This window comes from Serpula lacrymans, assembly GCF_000218685.1.
Source record: "Serpula lacrymans var. lacrymans S7.9 unplaced genomic scaffold SERLAscaffold_7, whole genome shotgun sequence".
Lineage (NCBI taxonomy): Eukaryota > Fungi > Basidiomycota > Agaricomycetes > Boletales > Serpulaceae > Serpula > Serpula lacrymans.
This window is the reverse complement of record NW_006763296.1, coordinates 1,835,856-1,854,174: the sequence shown is the minus strand read 5'-3', so window position 1 is coordinate 1,854,174 and position 18,319 is coordinate 1,835,856. Positions and strand designations below refer to the sequence as shown.

Here is an 18,319-nt window from a genome sequence, read left to right as displayed (position 1 = left end):
AATCCCTACGCTGTACCCGGGGTCCCAGCACACGAGCCACCCCAACGACAAACAACATCCCACTTGCTCGCAATCAAGCTGTTAAAACCACAATGTAGTCGTCACAAACTAACACGCTCTTCGAAACACAGGAGGCAGTCCCATCAATTCCTTTATTTATTGATACACCACGAGACCCATCTTCTTGACAACGAGGCAACTGCGCATACCATCTTTGGTCTTCATTGTCCTCTTTTCACTCCCTAGCCCTCATCGTGGCGGCCAAGGGAGCCATATTTGTAGTGTCACTCTCGTAGTAGTCTCGTCGTGGCGCTTGTCTTGTCTCGTCGCATATCCCAGCTGTACCAAAGCAACAGAATGTACAGCCCCCTGTGAAACGGGCTACCGCATTCCCAAATCCAGCGCACCTCAACCATTGCCATATCCATCAAACATGGCCTCCGATATAATTAGCCTGCATATGACTCCCTCAACATGAAACGAACGAACGGTGATCGGGACAGGGGCAAAGGGGTCTCTTACAACCAAGTCAGGTTAACTTATTTGCACCGTCAGATGACAAGTAGCACATACCACACATTATCATCTTCTGGCAACCTACGAAAATTAGAACAAATGTAAGAGTCGAGAGATGAAGTTTCAATAGCAAACCATATCACAGTGCTTCATCTCAATCTAAGATCAGGCGCAGCCGCTATATCGACACTTTCGACAACCACGGAAATGTCCAACGTCATGCGTTACAGCCTCTTCATATACCCCATATCTCACCCATTCACCGTCCAAGACCGATCGTATGCAGGAAAAAGAGCACGAAGGCAAGCAGAAAAGCAGCACAGCAGGGGGCACAGCAAAAACAGCACGAAACGTCCCCCTCCCCTCATACAACTCACCAGCTTGCGAGAACGACGGATCAGGAGGTGAATGTCGAATACCGAATACCGAGAACGACACTGGGCGCTACACACAGACGAACGTGCCTAACGCCCATATCGTGAAATCACGGGACCCTGGTTTTGCGGCACACAGCAAGAAACAAGGGAGGATATACAAGGTTGTGAGCAGCACCGTCCAGTTTAAAGAAAATCCAAGCCATGACTCGACGGTCCCCAAGGCCAGAATCGTTTGACCCGAGGACATAGCACCTCGGCGACTTCAAGACCCGGTGCGCAGGACGCATCCAACGCATCAAATCAGGTCCTGAACGCCTGAAAATGCAACTCGGCCCTCTATGTGCTCGGAGCACGGAGCAGGGATCAAACAACCACGGATGTCGTGTCTCCCAGACGCTGCATAGCAGGACCACATGTGGGGTGGCGAAACAACTGAAAATCTATGGGGCGTATCTCCCAGAGCTCGACGAAATAAGACGACCGGGCTATGTGCGGGGACTGGAGGGCTTATCTTCTCCTGGGGCGTCGAAACGGAAGTGCGAAGGGCAAAGGAGATGGCACACAGGATTGTTGCATGGATGGCGCATGATGTCTACAGCGTCACGGGTATCTGGGTTGTGAAACATTGAACATGAACATGCAAGGCACTTTTGTTTTCGTGCCTCCGAATAGACGAGGCGGGAGTATGCCGCAGTAGATCCCCGGAGATATGTGACGCAGCGAGCGAGACAAGCTGTTCATGAGGCACTGTGTTCAGCTAGAGCAATCATCTTGAGGAATCGTGGCTGTTTAGAGAAGAGCACGATAAGCCTTGGTCTTTTATATCACGAAAACGAGATGAGAGACGTACTCCGAGGCCTGAGTACGGAGGTAAAAAATGATGCGCAATTCGAAAGAGGATGACTTTTTCCTAAACTTGTGTAACGTCATGGAATTCGTAAAGAACCCGTACGGCAGATGACATGACAGCAGAAGATAGAAGTGTTTCGTCAGTACAGACAGAACAGATAAGTGGGTGGGGAGATAAACGGGACTTTGAGGTAATCATATGCCGTCCTGGCGATATATGACGCAGCAATCAACAAGCTGTGGCACTGAGTACAACGAAAGCAATCATGCTGAGCGATGCGTAGCCGTTTAGAGAAGATGACGATAACCCATGGTCTGTTATATCACGAAAAAGAGACGAGGAAGAACGCACTCCGAGGCCTGAGTACGGAGGTAAAGGTGATGCCCAGCTCAAAAATGGATATTTCTTTCCCAAACGTGTGTAACTCCGTAAAATTCGTAAAGACGGAGTATGTTAGACGACATATTAGCAGAAAATAGAAGCATCTCGTCAGCATATACCTGTAGAAAGAAAAGGTAAGTAGGTAAGGAGAGAAATGGGATTTGGGGGTAAGCATACCCGTGACGTACGTGGCTCTGTCGTATGCGAGGCAGTCTATCGAGAAAACCAACTCGCCAACCTAATACGCGTACTCAACTCGCTCCTTCCAGTTCGAAGTAAGCTTCGAAAGAGACTTCGCTACCTTATGTTCACTATCCGATAACCAGCTATCCTCGTATGTTCCGCTACGGGTACATCATGCTTCGTAGAAGAAGGCGAGGGAGTTAAAACTGAGATAACAGCGACGAATCAGACCAGTCACCGAGCGCAGGAAATGATAAGCACATTACCGTTTGTATCAGCCAGCGTTAAATGGCAACTCACTGCTATATCCAGCCGCCACGTCCGTCCGTCAAATTCGTTGGTTCTTCGTATGCTATGCTAGCGTTGAAAAAAAAAAAACACGCTTCACGCGCATGTTCGTGCAGACCTTCCACCCTAGTTATGTTCGCGTCGCGGTCCACAAGACGAGGCAAGTCTGCTGTCGTGCTGACTCGTGCACGCGCGCTTTAGTGAAAGGCAAATCATGTCAACGTCAATTGTCCAAGTAAACCTAGATATAACCCAGAGTCGCGAACTCGTGCCAGCGCTGGATGGGCTTTGCGACAGTGGCGGTTCAGGAGGGCGAAAAGAGTGAAAAAGAGATATGGAACGAACTCGCTGCGACGACCACAGCGAACCTCAAATCCTCCTATGTCGCCATTCCCACCGAACCTCACAGAAAAGTAACATGAGTCTCCCGTGAAATAATGGGCGTTGGCATCTGACGGCTGCAGTCTGATTATTGCTTCCTTAAGCTCGGACTGAAAGCATCCAGCGGCTGCAATTGAGCGCCGCGCCAGGACGGTCATGGGGCTTTCCATAATTGTAGACAACTTTCACGTATGCCACCTGTTCACTCTGCAAATCTATACCTCTCTCGTCCGTTTAGCACTCCATACAGCGTCAGTAACGACGACCAATGACCCCTTGGCGCCCAACGACGCGTCCTGTTACCAGGACCAGATATTCCAAGCCTTCACGTACTACATCAGTCTTGTCATTTACACATTGATTTCTGTAACATTATTGGCATCAGGGTACTGTCCTACATACCCCATATTGGCCTGACAGGTGCCGACCATATCAGGGATTCCCCAGGCCACGGTTGCATGCATGGAGCCCTGATCGGATGGCAGCGGCGTCGTCCCTTTAAATCTCATTCTCAGAAGTCTTGATGCTGACTCCATTGCACGGGACCCCCCTTCCGAGACTTTAAAACTTGGCCATCCTATCCCTGCTCTCTCTGGAGCACCGTCTTTTCTCTTCGCCCCCTCTCCCTAGCTTGCAAACGTCTTCGCCGAGTTTCACCACCGATATGTCTTCCCCTACGGTGTACCTGCGCGACATAGAGTCTAGACCACGCTTTATGACTACTTGGGAGAGGTATAAACACAGAGAGGCCCATTGGCTCGCAGAATCGGTGGGAGAGATGGTAATGTTGCCTTTCCCTCCCATCTCCCGTTCCCCTACTCACATTGTCTAACCAGCTCGGTGTCTTCTTCTACGTGTACGCTGGTCAGTCCCGATACTTGAATCGAACTCTTTAAAAGAAGTAGGCTGCTAAAACGAACGTTCTCAGGTGTCGGCGCTACAGCTTCCTTCGTGGTCGGGACGCTCACTGGTCAAACTGGACTTGGTTGTACGTACAAATTCAAATTTGAGCATGTCAAGGCACCCCCTGGCGATTTGGTGCTCACCTTCGATCCTTTAGCTTTGCACACGGTCGGATTCGCATATTCCATCGGTATCGTCCTTGCAGTGACGATCTGCGGGGCGACATCCGGCGGCCATTTCAACCCAGCTGTGACTCTCGCATTTGCCATTTTCAAAGGTTTCCCTTTGCGGAAAACGTGGAGGTGCGTTTGGAAGGGGTCACGAGGCCTCACATAGCGCGAGGCCGGAGTGCTAACAGCACCCGCCACATAGGTACATCATTGCTCAGATTCTTGGAGCATACATCGCATGCCTCGTGATATACGTCCAATGGAAGGACTTGCTTGACGTATGTCTCTCAGTAAATTTGACAGAAACATCTGATTCACTAGTGATGTAGGTGGCAGAGGAAGTTTTGTCAGCAAAGGGGCTGTACGATACTGTTATGTTCTCACCTAATGGTCCCGCCGGAGTCTTTGCACTTTATGTTTCTCCTACGACTAATCTTCACCGAGTACTGCTCAATGAATTTGTTACCGTGAGTGTGCTGTGATTAGCTAATAGCATATTGACCTGACTATACCTCTAGGATTTCGCTATCGGTCTCGTTATATGGGGATGCCTCGACCCCACAAACCACCTCGCACCTCCCGCCTTCGCTCCATGGATCATAGGGTTTACTTAGTATGTCACTCTCGGAACTCTACTAACGTTCTGATCCACAATTGCAATGTTATGTTATAGCGGTATCGCCGTCTGGGGTTACTCGCCAACCTCTCGTATGCCATTTTCACGAATCTCACTGACGAACAAGCACTCACTGACGACTTTCATTCTTCCAGTTGCTGCCAACTCGTGCCGTGATATCGGTGCTCGTCTCATGGCGATGACCATCTGGGGGACACGAGCCACTGGAGGTCGTTATGCTGCTATCACCGCTCTTACCAATATCCCTGCGACGATACTTGCTGCTCTGGTGTACGAGACATTCTTGGGCTCTTCCTCTCGAAGTGCGTATCACCCACTCATCATTCCCTTGCAAATGCCAGACTACTGACGGGCTTCTCCCATCTTCCCACACAGCGTTGACGCCTGTGCATATACAGTATCTCAGCGCACATAAAAAATATGTCGACGATAATGACCTTGCACCTCCAGGCTATTTAGGTGGTCTTCAACCTGGCAACTTCTCATCCTCGCAATATGATATGGACGAACATCTTGAGAAAGATGCCACGCAGGTGCTTGAAGTCACAGGCACCCGTGTTTGATTACAATCCGCTCAATGTTTTTGGGAGGGTTTGCCACGAGTTCGTTCAAGGAGAGGTCCTATCCTATTTGTCTGAGATACGATGCTGATTGTTAAAGGAATTGATGGAGAGGATACCTTAGTTGGTTAATACGCAAATGTGCTCATACCTATCAACAGCTAATACAGTTATTATCCTACATACTGCTTGTCTTTGGGAGATTGGGGGCGATTCCAAGAAATGAGCGGATATCAAGATAACGTATCTCATAGATGAACTATAGTTTGGCTTGATGCTCGGCGTCAGAAACTTTGACAACACTGAGGAGGAGATATCGTCAGTACAGACGAATGGTCACGAGAGTCACGAGCAAGAACTGTAGGACGTACAGCTTTCCGGTGTTTCCACCAGAGAATAACATAGGTAATGCTTTTGGTGCGTTCTCAAGCCCTTCGACGATATGGAACTTTCGTTTTATGGACCCATTAGCAAGTGCTTTCGCCATCTCAGCGATGGCACGAGGGTATTCTGATTCGTAATCAAAGCTGAATTACGTGAAGGACGTGATACGATCTCAGCGAATTAATTGAAGTCTGGAGAACATGCAAAAAAAAACGTACACAATGAAACCTTGAATTTTAGCGCGCTGGGCGATTAGCGTCAGATACGACGTAAGACCCTTCGGTTTCGTTGAATCTTGGGGAAGAATTAGATGGACCACAGCGCGTCAGGATTGTTTGTATGCTTACTATACTCTGAGATAGCGCCTATTCCCAAATTAAAATAGATAAGACACTACAATTCTGCTTTTAAAAACAGCAACATACCACAGAGCGCAATTCTGGCGCCCTTCTTCAATCTCGTCAGCGCAAAGTCGAGTATATCACCACCGACGTTATCGAAGAACACGTCCAAATACCCAACGGCGTTTTTGAAATCTTCTTTGAAGGTCGGACTCTTATAGTTGATTGCTTTATCTACACCGAGTTCTTGTTCGAGCCAAGCGCATTTCTCGGTCGAGCCAGCGATCGCGATGACGCGTGCGCCTACTGCCTTGCCAAGCTGGCAAGTGAGGGAACCTACTGCTCCTGCTGCACCCGAAACCACGAGAGTTTCGCCAGCTTTGATTTGACCAACATCGTGCAGTCCCTAGAATATGTTGTGAGTTTGATAAAGAAGGATGCGTGATTATGCCTCACGAAATATGCTGTCATTCCTGAGAGGGGGTCGAAGCATCAGCGGATGCGCGACGTGGGATTCTGAAGAACGAACCTGGCATTCCAAGGGTGTTCAGGAAGTCCAAGGCGGTGGTCCCAGGCGGTGGTCTGAGATGAATGAGAACGTATCAAGTGTATAGAGATCATTTACGTACATGATCTTGGTTAGCTTTTTGTCTGGCAAAACGGCATACTCTGTCCAACCTAACGACTCGCATTAATTAACAGGCCGAAATGCACAGAATGCTTGAGATACTCACCCAAAGTCCCCGAAACAAGGTCTCCAACGCTGAACTTGCTCCCTTCGCCCGCCTTGACCACGACACCCAAGCCTCCCGCCCGCATCACTTCGCCGATCTGTACCGGGGGCATATAGCTTCTCGTGTCTCTCAGCCAACCACGCATCGCAGGGTCCAGAGAGAGATATGTGATCTGCACGAGGGCCTGTTCAGACCCAGGATCGAGCTTTGCATCGAACGGTTTCGATTCGATGGTGAAAGTGTCTGGTAAGATATCGCCGACTGGTCGCTCACGTAGGACAATTTGGGTATAGGTCTGTGGCGACATTCCTGGAGATGCAATGGGGAGCTGAATATGAATATGCCTGAATTTCTATGGTTTCGATAACAAACTTCTGATCTTTCTTGCAAGTATTTGAAGGCGATTAAAACCGGACTTCGGGTTTCAAGAGCCCGTAAGCCAAGGCATATTTGCTTACTAAAGAGGAAATCACCGGTAACCTTTTGATGCCGACCCGGCTTTAGGTAACAGAAACGTTGCGTACCAGTAATTCCATTGTCAATTTGGAACGATTTTAAGCTTCGAAGTTCATAGCCGTACTCCAGAAGAGATCCGACTGACGAAAATACTTGACATCAATTTTACAGTGATTGATTGGCCTATTACCTTGCATGTAATGTAAGTACCAGTAAGCATGTCACATCATGAATTGCATTTTAATACAAAAATGTCACTGTAGTGCTTACACACAAATCAAAATCCGGACCCTCACTTCACAAATGTCGTTCTTGTTAAATCCTTCTTAGCCATGGTCCTCCTGGGCAGATATGGACCCAACTGCTCACCGTTACATGTTACGTGAAAATATACAGCGAAGCTAAAATCCCGCCGAAAAAAAGTGCCATCGGTTTTCGAAATGGAGACCTGGATCCTACACTGGCAGGTCCGGGAGATTTCTTGTAGCGTATCCAGGTTTATGGCTTTCGCTGCCTTAGTCGCACTCTTGCCTCTCCGGTGTGCATGGGCTGTCGATCAGCAAGTCCGGGGGTTCGGTCACTTCGCATGCTATAGGTAGTTTGTCCACTCATTCGCACCTTATTCTAGAAGGACAGTAACATATCACTATACAGTTTGTATCGTCATATGTATACTTTATGATGACTACCACCGATACTGGTGATACGTCCTGGTATGTCTTACTACGTTTGTTCTCCGTGTGTTTGCCAATCTCACCCAACATCGAGTTGAATTCCCAATTATCATAAACGTCGTGCATTTCCCAACCCGTTTAACTGGTACCAACGATTGCTGACAAGCTATTAATCTGACGGTTCCACCGCCCCCCCTGGTCCACCTTTTCGCCGTCGAAGTCTTCTCTTACTCGGTTCAGCGCCGTTTGATGAAAGCGTGAAAGGAAACGTTTGTGATTGGTTTTCTGACGGTAGCCAAATTCCCTGAGTCGTGACAGCAAATCATAGTAAGCTTCAGCATACCTAATCCATCGTTTGGTGACTTCTTCATTTCTTTTGCCGATACATGCTGCAGTACTCCTATGTCAACGCTTAGTCGCCATCAAAGAAGGTGATCTTTATGATTATCTGCCGTGGAGTTCGCCGCCATCGTCTCCTACGAATTCTCCATATGCACACTGGCACATGCACCACACGTACGATTTTCTTCGGGGGCAAACACTGCAAAAAAATAAAATTACTGTGGCCTGCCTATAAAACGGGATGAACGTCTGCCCTTTACTTTGTCCTCACCTCTCTTATTCGCCCTCATATCTCTTAACCTCTGAACGACTTTCCAGCATGAGCAGCGACCCCCTTGATCATTATCCTACCATCGATGACCTCGTTGATGGTGTGCGGACCGGTTCCACAACTGATCTCTGGGATGTCGTCGTCAGTATCTCTGTGGAGAAGCTCAACGGCATCTTACACACTCTCTGGATAACTGACTCTACTACAACCAATGTGAAAGTCACAACTACGAGCTTAGATCAATTCGAACAACCGTTTTACATCGATTGGGACGTGAAGCTTGGGTCACCGTCACTCAGTTTTACGCTTGATGGTAAATCATCCCTTACCATGTCCCTCTCTGGCACGCATCAAGTTCAGGGAAAGAATCCAAACACCGGAGAAGAAATGCCTATCATACCTATTCCTGAGAATTCATATGTTCTCGTGGCCACTGTGCCTTTGGTAGCGGTGAAAGCTGTCGAAGGAGATACAGCAGGCACAGACCCTACCGTATTTTTGCCTCATAGGTTATTTATCTTCTCCGAGACTAATAGCGATGTATTTTCATAGAATTCAGATCAGGTCATCAGTTTTGATGATAATCCTGACGCCAAACTGCACGTTGTATTCCAGTTTAACAACGAAGGCTCGTCTCAGTATCGAATTGACTACACTGGTTCTGGAGATGACCCGTCTGGCGACCAAATTTCTATTGGCTTGCGAGAAAAGCTTGCAGACTGGATGATGGACCCTAAGAACATCAACGCCATCACATATTCTCTGGCAGTTGTGGAGCAGACTCCTTCTGTGGACACACAATACTTGACGCCAGAGTCGATGTCGTTTTCCATCTACGCTTCCAGCACAAAGACAGTGGGCTGTCTTAGCGTGTATATCAAAACGAAGGACTCAGATTATCCTGTTGGTAACCAGCAGCGCGCTTTTCACTTCCCAAAAACCAACCAAAACTCGTATCCTATTCCGGATGGTTACGATGCGAGTATCAGTATCATCATTCGTCGCAACAATTTCTCCAAGTTTCTGAATACTGCAATCCATAACACTCGAGAGTCAAGCGGCAAGGAGTTTGAGTATGTCAACGAAAACGATACTCAGACAGGGTTCTCATTCACCATCGCCCTGAATGACGACCTTGTTGCGTTCATGAAGCAGCAAATTCTCGGCGGGTAGTTTTCTTCCATAGACTGGCACCTTTCTAAAACTTCGCTGCAGTTCACCACAACAGAGTAGGGGGACGCACACTGGTCTATGACTTTCGGAGAGGAACGAGTTTCATGGGCAGACGTCACTGGACAGCATTTTGGTGATGTCTTCTGCAAGATCGTCGTGGATAAAACTATTCCCCTCATGCAAACTGATCAAACCGAAATACGTGCAAACATCAGCATGTCAAATGGTGATTATCGTAAGACCACTCGGAAGGAAGGTGATGAGGGATGGCCAGAGCCTGGTCAAGTCATCGGCGCATTCAATAGCTGGGAGCTTCCGACTTTCAGTGGGGACTTCGGTTTAGACTTCTTCGCTACGACCAATATTTTCGCTCCTGGAAAGCAGATCATCGATATCGATACGAAGCGAGGCGTACTTACCCCTTATGACGTTCTTCTGGTGGGACATATCAAAGACGATGTCAGATCCGCTGTCAAAGCCGGAGTGTGATGGGCTACCGTTGGTAGACAGTGTACGATATTCAAAAAATTGTGCTACAAATTATGTATGATACAGCAATCATATAGGCTGATTACCCCACCGATTAAATTGAATTCTGTCATCTTATACTGCATTGCAACGCGCTCATCATTTGAACATGTCTAGTTGTACTCGACGTGTTCAATGCAAATTGCTAGGACACGAGGAATTTTCCCTGACCTTCGAACGATAACGCGAGTCGTGCACTAGCCAATATTTAACTTCGCAAGTTCTTGATACTTTGCCCTGTAACATGCGTTGCCATACGCGAAGATGCCAAGAACTTCGTTTGGCCCCTCTATACACATGTAGCGGTGTGTTTAAGTACTGTGATAGCCAAGCTTGTTCTCAGTCTTGACAATGGGCCAAAGTAGAGGCGCAGAGACAAACATGCTCAGCTAAAAGTAGCGCCAATTTCATATAAACTTTACACATTATGTTACCTGAAAACAACATATGGATACAAAAAAAAAAGTCAACCATCATCGCCTTTTCGGAGGCAGTGAGTCCTTGAGCTCCTCTCCAGCCTTCCTTTTAGTCCCGAATCCAAACGCCACCTTCGTACGATCACCTGGTACAGGGGTACCATTCTGTGAATGCGAAGGTGTATCTACAGCTGACGAAATCCTCGAGAAGCCAGGCTTCGCTGTAGGCATAGGTGAACCAGACCCATTCGTAGGGACTACAGACGAGAATCCAGAAAGTGCTGAGCTAGGGCCAGTGCCATTGATCTGTGGTGCAGGAAGGGTAATGAAGCCACCTTCAAGAACTTGAGACGTAGAAGATCTTGCAGCCTCTTTCTTCTTGCTCTTCGTCTTTTCTGTCTTGCCCTTTGATAGAGGCTGTGGGTCAAGGAATTCTGTGGCTTGTGGAACAGCACTGAACAAGAATTATGAATTAAATAAACACTAGAAAGATGGGCGACAAAACGTACCCTCTGTTACCTACAGATAAGACGAAATGGGCTTGTCCCGTCTTCTCTTGGCGAATTTGGAAGGCTTTGCTCATACTGAGAGGTGTATCTCCGCTAGCCATAGCTTCTTTCTTCTTTTCCTCAGCGACTTTCTTTAATCTCTTCTCCGTCTTCATCCTCCCTGATCCTTTACCGTGGAATTTGTGTGATAGTGCTTTCCAGGCCTCCTTTGGCGTGAGAGCACGACCAAATTCATCATAGTAAACAATATTGACATCAGGCTTATAGTTCTTGAACATCTCCAAGTTTGCACGAGCTTCTTGCTGTTCGCGAAGCCGATTTTCGTACTCGCGCGTGGCCTGATCCTTGTTAGCCCCACGAGCTTGTAGACGATCAATTTCTCGTTGTGCATGTCTTCGGCGGTGTTCTGCTAACCACAAATCCCTCTGTAGCTGTACTTGTTCCCTATCCGTACCGTCCGCTGATGGTTGCGATAAAATTCCTTGCTGCCGCAGAATGTTCAACGTTGCTGCCATTCCAGAACCGAAATTTTGTTCCGTTGATGTTCCTACGTCATCTCGACCCTCAGCTGCTGCGACCTCCGCTGCTTCTGTAGCTTTGATTGCATCTTCAATTGCGTTCAGGATAGCCTCCTCATCTTCTTCTTCCTTGACGGAAACCTCCCCAGCTTCAAGTTCCTCCACAGGTTCATCTATATTATCCATCTCCACATCTCTAGACTCGGATCGAGGCTTCGGAGATGCCTTGACAGCCGTGGGTTCCACAGGCTCAGCTTTGATGGCATTTGGATTGTAAGAAATGGCTCGAACGAACTCTGAGGTATCGTCGAAAGTGAGACCAGCTCCACCTGTTTCCTCGTCCCCATCTTCTATCTTAATAATATCATCAGCATTGATAGAAGCTTCGCGCGCACGTTGATCCGCAACTATACGTATAACATCAGTGCCAACTCTAAATTCGACGTCGAAAGCCAAACCTTTACGAGCTATCTCTTCTGGAGACAGTTTCTTTGGTCTATGAATCTTTGCTCGTCGGGAACGAGCGAGAGCGGCTTGTAGCTCATCATCATCTACGAAGTTTGTATCTAGGTTACGAGGACGAGGTACGATAGGCTTTTCATCAACATCCATTTGGTTTTCACCATTAGCAAGACCCAGTTCGCTGTCAATTGGCGCGCGACGTGATGAACGCTTCTTCTTAGTCTGTGAAGAGAAATGAAGATGGGAAAGGTTAGGGTACAGATAAGTCGTACCTTTGGTTTCTTGAAGCCGATATCTCCTTCCTGAAGATAATCAGCCGTTTCCAGATTTTCTGTTCCATGTTTTGTCAACGAAAAAACCTATCCATGAGTTGCGAACAACTTACTAGCATAATCTATGGACAACAAGGATGTGTTAACCGAGGCGAGGTTTTGCTCGATTTCGGCTCTTGCTACTTTTGAAGAGGATACAGAACTGCCCAAACGGAAACCCTGGATGATTGTCAGCGTCTTGTGCAAAATCTTTTGAAAGCAGATGGTCGCACCGACTCCCGAGCCCCTTCGAGGTCCTCATCGTATTTGGCCAGTATGGCACGCTTCAATCCCTGTTTACCTTCTCCGAATTCTTCGTCATCATAACCAGTGTAATCACGTTTCTTGATTTTGAGCTCTTTGTTCTTGCGAGTTCGCTCTTCTTCTGCTAGCTCTACATTCTGTAACTCGTCCTCTGTGTGTGTGGATATCCTATTACTACCACAAGGAATATTGAGGAGACAGAGGGACGAACCTTCATTATCAAGAATGCGGCTATCTTTCAACGTGAGTATACGCGCATCCCCTTCTTCTAACTCTTCCAAGTCGTGGCTGACCTTGAGCCCAACGAGATCCTCTGCAACGACAGGTAAGTCAATCTTTATGGAAAGATATGAGCACCACCGAGCTTACTTTCAGAGTAATCCGCCTGGAAAGCTTTATCCATATTTTCCAACTCTTCCTGCCGCTTTTTGGCCAGCTCTCTCTCCCTCTTTTTCGCTTTCTTGATCCATTTCAGTGTATCCTCTGTATCGCCATCGGGGTCACCAAGAGTTGTACCCTTGAGGGAGGCATTGAGCTCTCGTCTATTTCTCACCCTATTTAAAACAGTAAATGAGCAAATGCGCTCCTTCTCGTGTTGTACATGGGTCTAAATGCCCAAGAAAAAAGATGGAAGTGACCGTAAGACAAATGGTAAGAATGATACTCACTTGGCTATACGGTCATAGACTTTCCTGTGAAAGATCAAAATATAAATTAGAGAGATACACAGTCACAAGACAGACCATCAATTTACTTTGATTCTCTCTCTTTTGTTTCCCTTTCCCGTTGCTTCGCATAGTTTTCTTCTGCCTCTTTCTCCTTGTCGTCGGTTGGGTTGCTATCGTCAGTGAGTGGTTTAAGCCCAAGAGATATACGGATCTTGTTCGTTTCCTCCAAGCTGATACTTTCTTCCAACGACATTTTTACGAAGAAGATTGGGAGACAAACTGGGACACTGAAGACCGACAAGAAGGTGAGGGGAGGCTCAGGCTGTTGCAAGTGAACGCCACAGCGCACGTGGAAATTTACGATTGGTAAGCGAGGAGAATCACTACTTGCTTGACTTGCACCCGGCGCCCAAGCTTGAAGTTTCACTGTGACGCTTGCATGGCCAATTGATGACTTTCTCATGGCTCTCCCAACCTCCCAATGTTTCAACTAAGACTCGGAAAGACAAGATGAGATCTCTTCAATCAAACAGTATTCCAAAAACCTGGACTCAGAATATTACCATCGCGGAAACAGTATATCGCAGTCTAGTAACAGCAATAACGCTGAATCAAAGCTTCTGTTCAATCTACACCACAAATAGTGAACACGATGAACGTTAGTACCTTCAGAAACTCCCCAAAGCACAGGATTTTACAGTAATCGTGTGGTCAGAGGAGCCTTGTTTTTCTCGAATAAGTAACTACCATTCTCGACGGAATGAGACCCCTTGGTCCATTTCGAGAAATATTAGTAGCAGCATCTCATTCAAGGTAAGCCCTGCTATGTAGCTGGAAGCTAGTACTAACCTGAAACTGCTCTCGCCTGTGTCGTGTGCTATACTCAAGTATATGATGTCCAGGTGTAAATATGTATTCGGCACGTTAACTAAATATATTTACTTAAAACAGTCTACGCTGATACAAGACGCAAGTCATCGTCGATATGACGATCTTGTTCGTTAGGATAAACGTATCCGCTAGTTTGTGTGTACCTCTCCATTTTCAATGGTCATCGATATTTAATGATGTATAATGCAGTCTTGTCTTCTTTAGTAACGCCACTGGTTTGAAAAATCCACGAACTCTGCACAGTGGCGGGCTCATACATGGAGTCCTTCTGTACCTCCATTTTCAGTTGCCATGGGTTAGCACATAATTCTCATGCCTTTCCGGGTAGGTTCGATTTTGAGGATATAAAGTGAGCCAGGCTGTTTGTTCGACATCATTCACCTCCTTTGCGATGGCCTACTACTCCACCCATCCTATTTCTCTTATTGCTTTCTGTGTAGTCTCCACCGGTACATTTTGGCTCACCAGATATATCTGGAAGGGATTATCGGGTGGACCAAAGGCGCCTCTACCTCCTGGTCCACGCCTCCTCCCAGTTGTTGGTAGCCTATTTGATATCGACGTCTCCGAACCGTGGCTCGCATATACACGCTGGGCTAAGAAATACGGTATGTAATTATTCCAGCATATGCCACGCATTCTAACACACCCATAGGCGACATCGTTCATTTTCGTGTTCTTGGAAAAGATCATATTGTCATTAATTCAGAAACAGTTGCAAGAGAGTTATTGGAAAAACGTTCGAAGTCATACTCTGATCGTCCAAGCGTTGCTACAAATCATCTGTACGTAGCATCATTTCCTATATTGACCAATAGCTAATTGGTTATATTTTCTACAGCTTTGGACTGGATTTCAACACAGCGCTGTTGCCCTATAGCGACCGATGGAAATCACACCGCAAAATATACCATCAAACTTTTCGTCCCGAGTCCGTGGTTGTATATCGCGCAGTGCAATTTCAGAAAGCGCACATTCTTTTGTTGAGCCTACTCGAATCTCCGGATAACTTTATGATGCATCTCCAAACGTGCGAATAATGCAGCCTTTCTTTGCATGTTTATCCGTCAATGATTCTAATCCATATGCATTTTAGGTATGGAGCGTCTATCATCATGTCAATCGTGTATGGCTACGAGATTACACACCGCAATGATCCAGTAGTCGCCAATATACAGAAGGTGATTCACTTAGCCGCGGAGGGATTGACCCCTGAACGAGCTGCTCTCCTTGGCACTTTCCCCTTTCGTAAGTGCTCAAATGATGTTAGGTTAGCCTATGGCTACTTACTAGCTCCTAAGTCCGAAATATCCCTGCGTGGTTCCCAGGAGCGGCTTTTAAACGAAACGCTCTTGTATGTCAAAAACTTGCACCCGAAGTATTTGATGCTCCTATAGAACATGCAAAGAAGAATATGGTAGACCCTTCTCCCGTTCTAGACCGGTGGTAACTAACCACGCTTCAGAGCACGACGTCTGCCGAGTCCTTGGTCTCACAGATACTGGCCCAAGCACCTGATCAGAAGACATTGCAAGCGATGAAAGACTGCGCTGCCTCGTCATTCTTAGGTAACTTTTTTCTTAATTACCTCTTTTAAGGATTGTATTTCTGACAAGCGTTTGTTGAAGCTGGGACAGGGACTGTTTGTTGCCATATTTATCAAAGCTCAGAAGTTGATGAATTAATTGAAGTTTAGACAGAATCTACTCTATCCATCTTTGTATTGGCAATGGTGCTTCACCCAGACGTCCAGGAGCGGGCCCAAATGGAGATTGATACCGTTATAGGAGAAGGAAGGCTTCCTGATTCCAACGACAGGCCGTCATTGCCCTACGTGGAGGCTCTTTTTCGCGAACTCTTCAGGTGGCACACTGCGGTGCCGTTGAGTAAGTGCTTTATTGAGTTTAGCGCACTGTTGAAGGGCATTGATTGGTCATTCGGCAAATAGGTGTTCCAACAGTGGCTGCGCATGAAGATGTTTTCAATGGTTATCTCATTCCAAAAGGTCTGTGTATTGCAATAATATACACTCTTATTTTAACGAATTTACAGGGGCTATTATAACAACAAATCAATGGTATATCCAGTCTTCGCTTGTATGAATTCAGTGCTGAAACAACTCTGTAATAGGGCAATGGCCTACGATGAGGATAGATACCCAGATCCATATCGTTTTCACCCTGAAAGACACCTCACTGAGGACGGAAAACTTGCTACAGATTCTGGGGCACCTGCCTTTGGATTTGGGCGCCGCATCTGCCCAGGCCGATACATCGGTGATGCGTCGGTTTGGATAGCACTGGCGTCCATGCTAGCCTTGTTTCGATTCGAGAAAGCAGTTGATTCGGAGGGACAGAAAGTCGAGATCGAGCCCGTATTCGTCACAGGAGTAGCTCGGTAAGTTCACCATCTCCTGGAATCGTGTCGTGTCCAACGCTGACTCGAAGCTTTATCTATTGCTACAAGCCACCTCCTTGCATTCCCTTGCAGCATCAAATCCCGATCCGCTGAAAGAGAAGAGCTTGTTAGAAGCTGCTTCGACGGGGCAACCAATAAGGATGTCTAACGAGACGTCTGTAATTGTCAGAAGTTAGGCTTGTACGACTACGATTGGCGCTTCTTGAAAAAATATACACACAACAAACCATATGGTGGTGGCAACGCAGTAGCATGTATTTCCAGAACAGTGATAATACAGGCATCTTGGCGCTCACTAGTAGAAATAAAAACAAAATGAAAAACGTATGGTAGCGGCGAGGTTCGAACTCGCGCGGACTTGCGCCCATTGGGATTCATAAGATACTTAAATCCAACGCCTTAGACCAACTCGGCCACGCTACCTAATCACCTCGCAACGATCCCTTGCACACAGAGCCCTCAGAATACCTCCTTTGAAATTCCCAGGATCAAGAAATCCTTGTCATTGGTTCGCCTCCCAGAACATGTCGAATTGGAACTAACCAATCTTTCATCGGTACAGTCGCTCGAATACCATGATAACTTATCGAATAGCTTGGGTATACCTGTAGTAGCCGGGCTGTCCTTGACTGCTTCTGCATTTCGCTATATCCACCTAGTGAGTTAAACCATGATATTATAAATAAAGGGCATTTACCTCTAGCGCTGTCCTCATCAAATTCTTTCGTTACAGTAAAGTAAAGGCCAATGATAGAAGGTTCAAGGGTGTATTAGTTAGGGTACGGTATCAGTGTCAATGAACACATGGTTGTTCCGCCTGAGAGTTTTCGATAAGACCGCAGGCGCCTGTCTACGATCGTTTCTCTCTCTTCCTCGCTCATCACGACTGCCATTTGATCTACATTCGTAACCATTGCAGTATCGTCTTATACAGGGCCTTTTCATTTTCTCGATGTCTCACGACGTGGACGTCCAGGGTACGATGGCTCAAGCTTCGTCCGTCGATGCGCGTCATAGCACGTTCAGCGAAGTTCATGGCCAGCAAGTCAATGTCAACGGCGACCATACGACAATTAACACTTACAGCAGGGATAATGGTACGAGTCATTTTATCGCATGTTCTTCAGCGACATTAATATATTCTTATGTTTTAGTCGAAGAGCGGAAGAAACTAGCTGCCTGGTTAACTCCTTTGAATTTCCGACGGACACAGAGTGACGTTTACGGAAGTAAACAAGAGGGAACCGGAGACTGGGTACTCGATGATGAAAAATTCAAGGAGTGGATAAGATGCGATACGAAATTTAAAACCTTGTGGTGCCCTGGGATACGTAAGTACTCATTCTTTGATCACCACATAATTCCATGTATCTGATTCTGGTTATGACAGCTGGTGCCGGAAAAACTGTTCTTGCGCAAGTGTTTTAATGGGAGTCAAGTACTCACTCTGATCAAATTTGTTCGTTTTTAGGTCACATATTATCAATTTCCTCACCGAAAAGCACAAGGACACCGATGTTGCTGTGGCCTTCATTTATTGCAACTACAAAGAGCAACCAAAGGTTGATGACCTTGTTGCAAGTCTCTTAAAACAACTTGTTGAATGTTCCTCTACTACCTTCAAGAATGTCGCTACGAGATATGAATTTCACCAGCAAACGGACTCCCGTCCAACCCCGGAAGATGTTCATAAGACACTAGTATCGGAAATAA

General features: G+C 46.7%; 6 protein-coding genes across 6 annotated transcripts; 4 read left to right on the top strand and 2 right to left on the bottom strand.

The window, feature by feature from the left end:
* Positions 1-723: 723 nt before the first annotated feature.
* SERLADRAFT_438412 (uncharacterized protein) lies at positions 724-1,129 on the top strand (the record flags this gene model as incomplete). The annotated part of the gene is made up of 2 exons (XM_007318768.1): positions 724-732; positions 788-1,129. The coding sequence occupies 2 exons, from the start codon at positions 724-726 to the stop codon at positions 1,127-1,129; spliced, it is 351 nt and encodes a 116-aa protein (XP_007318830.1).
* Positions 1,130-3,326: 2,197 nt separating this feature from the next.
* SERLADRAFT_390656 (uncharacterized protein) lies at positions 3,327-3,596 on the bottom strand (the record flags this gene model as incomplete). The annotated part of the gene is made up of 1 exon (XM_007318767.1): positions 3,327-3,596. A coding segment is annotated over one exon (270 nt), but the record flags the coding sequence as incomplete, so codon positions are not given.
* Positions 3,597-3,640: 44 nt separating this feature from the next.
* On the top strand, positions 3,641-5,249 carry SERLADRAFT_438411 (uncharacterized protein; the record flags this gene model as incomplete). The annotated part of the gene is made up of 9 exons (XM_007318766.1): positions 3,641-3,757; positions 3,813-3,840; positions 3,905-4,181; positions 4,252-4,327; positions 4,379-4,516; positions 4,568-4,662; positions 4,723-4,757; positions 4,821-4,988; positions 5,062-5,249. 9 exons carry the CDS (start codon positions 3,641-3,643, stop codon positions 5,247-5,249), a joined length of 1,122 nt encoding a protein of 373 aa, XP_007318828.1.
* A 22-nt stretch (positions 5,250-5,271) lies between these two features.
* SERLADRAFT_468668 (uncharacterized protein) lies at positions 5,272-7,096 on the bottom strand (the record flags this gene model as incomplete). The annotated part of the gene is made up of 10 exons (XM_007318765.1): positions 5,272-5,307; positions 5,366-5,548; positions 5,618-5,773; positions 5,849-5,924; positions 5,978-5,995; positions 6,056-6,377; positions 6,428-6,444; positions 6,501-6,553; positions 6,601-6,649; positions 6,706-7,096. The coding sequence occupies 9 exons, from the start codon at positions 7,010-7,012 to the stop codon at positions 5,506-5,508; spliced, it is 1,041 nt and encodes a 346-aa protein (XP_007318827.1).
* Positions 7,097-8,496: 1,400 nt separating this feature from the next.
* On the top strand, positions 8,497-10,207 carry SERLADRAFT_415769 (uncharacterized protein; the record flags this gene model as incomplete). The annotated part of the gene is made up of 4 exons (XM_007318764.1): positions 8,497-8,940; positions 9,001-9,617; positions 9,664-9,695; positions 9,734-10,207. The coding sequence occupies 4 exons, from the start codon at positions 8,497-8,499 to the stop codon at positions 10,108-10,110; spliced, it is 1,470 nt and encodes a 489-aa protein (XP_007318826.1).
* Positions 10,208-14,579: 4,372 nt separating this feature from the next.
* On the top strand, positions 14,580-16,923 carry SERLADRAFT_361704 (uncharacterized protein; the record flags this gene model as incomplete). The annotated part of the gene is made up of 11 exons (XM_007318763.1): positions 14,580-14,796; positions 14,844-14,973; positions 15,030-15,218; positions 15,285-15,436; positions 15,490-15,620; positions 15,654-15,756; positions 15,889-16,074; positions 16,137-16,193; positions 16,241-16,265; positions 16,319-16,585; positions 16,655-16,923. The coding sequence occupies 11 exons, from the start codon at positions 14,580-14,582 to the stop codon at positions 16,752-16,754; spliced, it is 1,557 nt and encodes a 518-aa protein (XP_007318825.1).
* Positions 16,924-18,319: the final 1,396 nt, after the last annotated feature.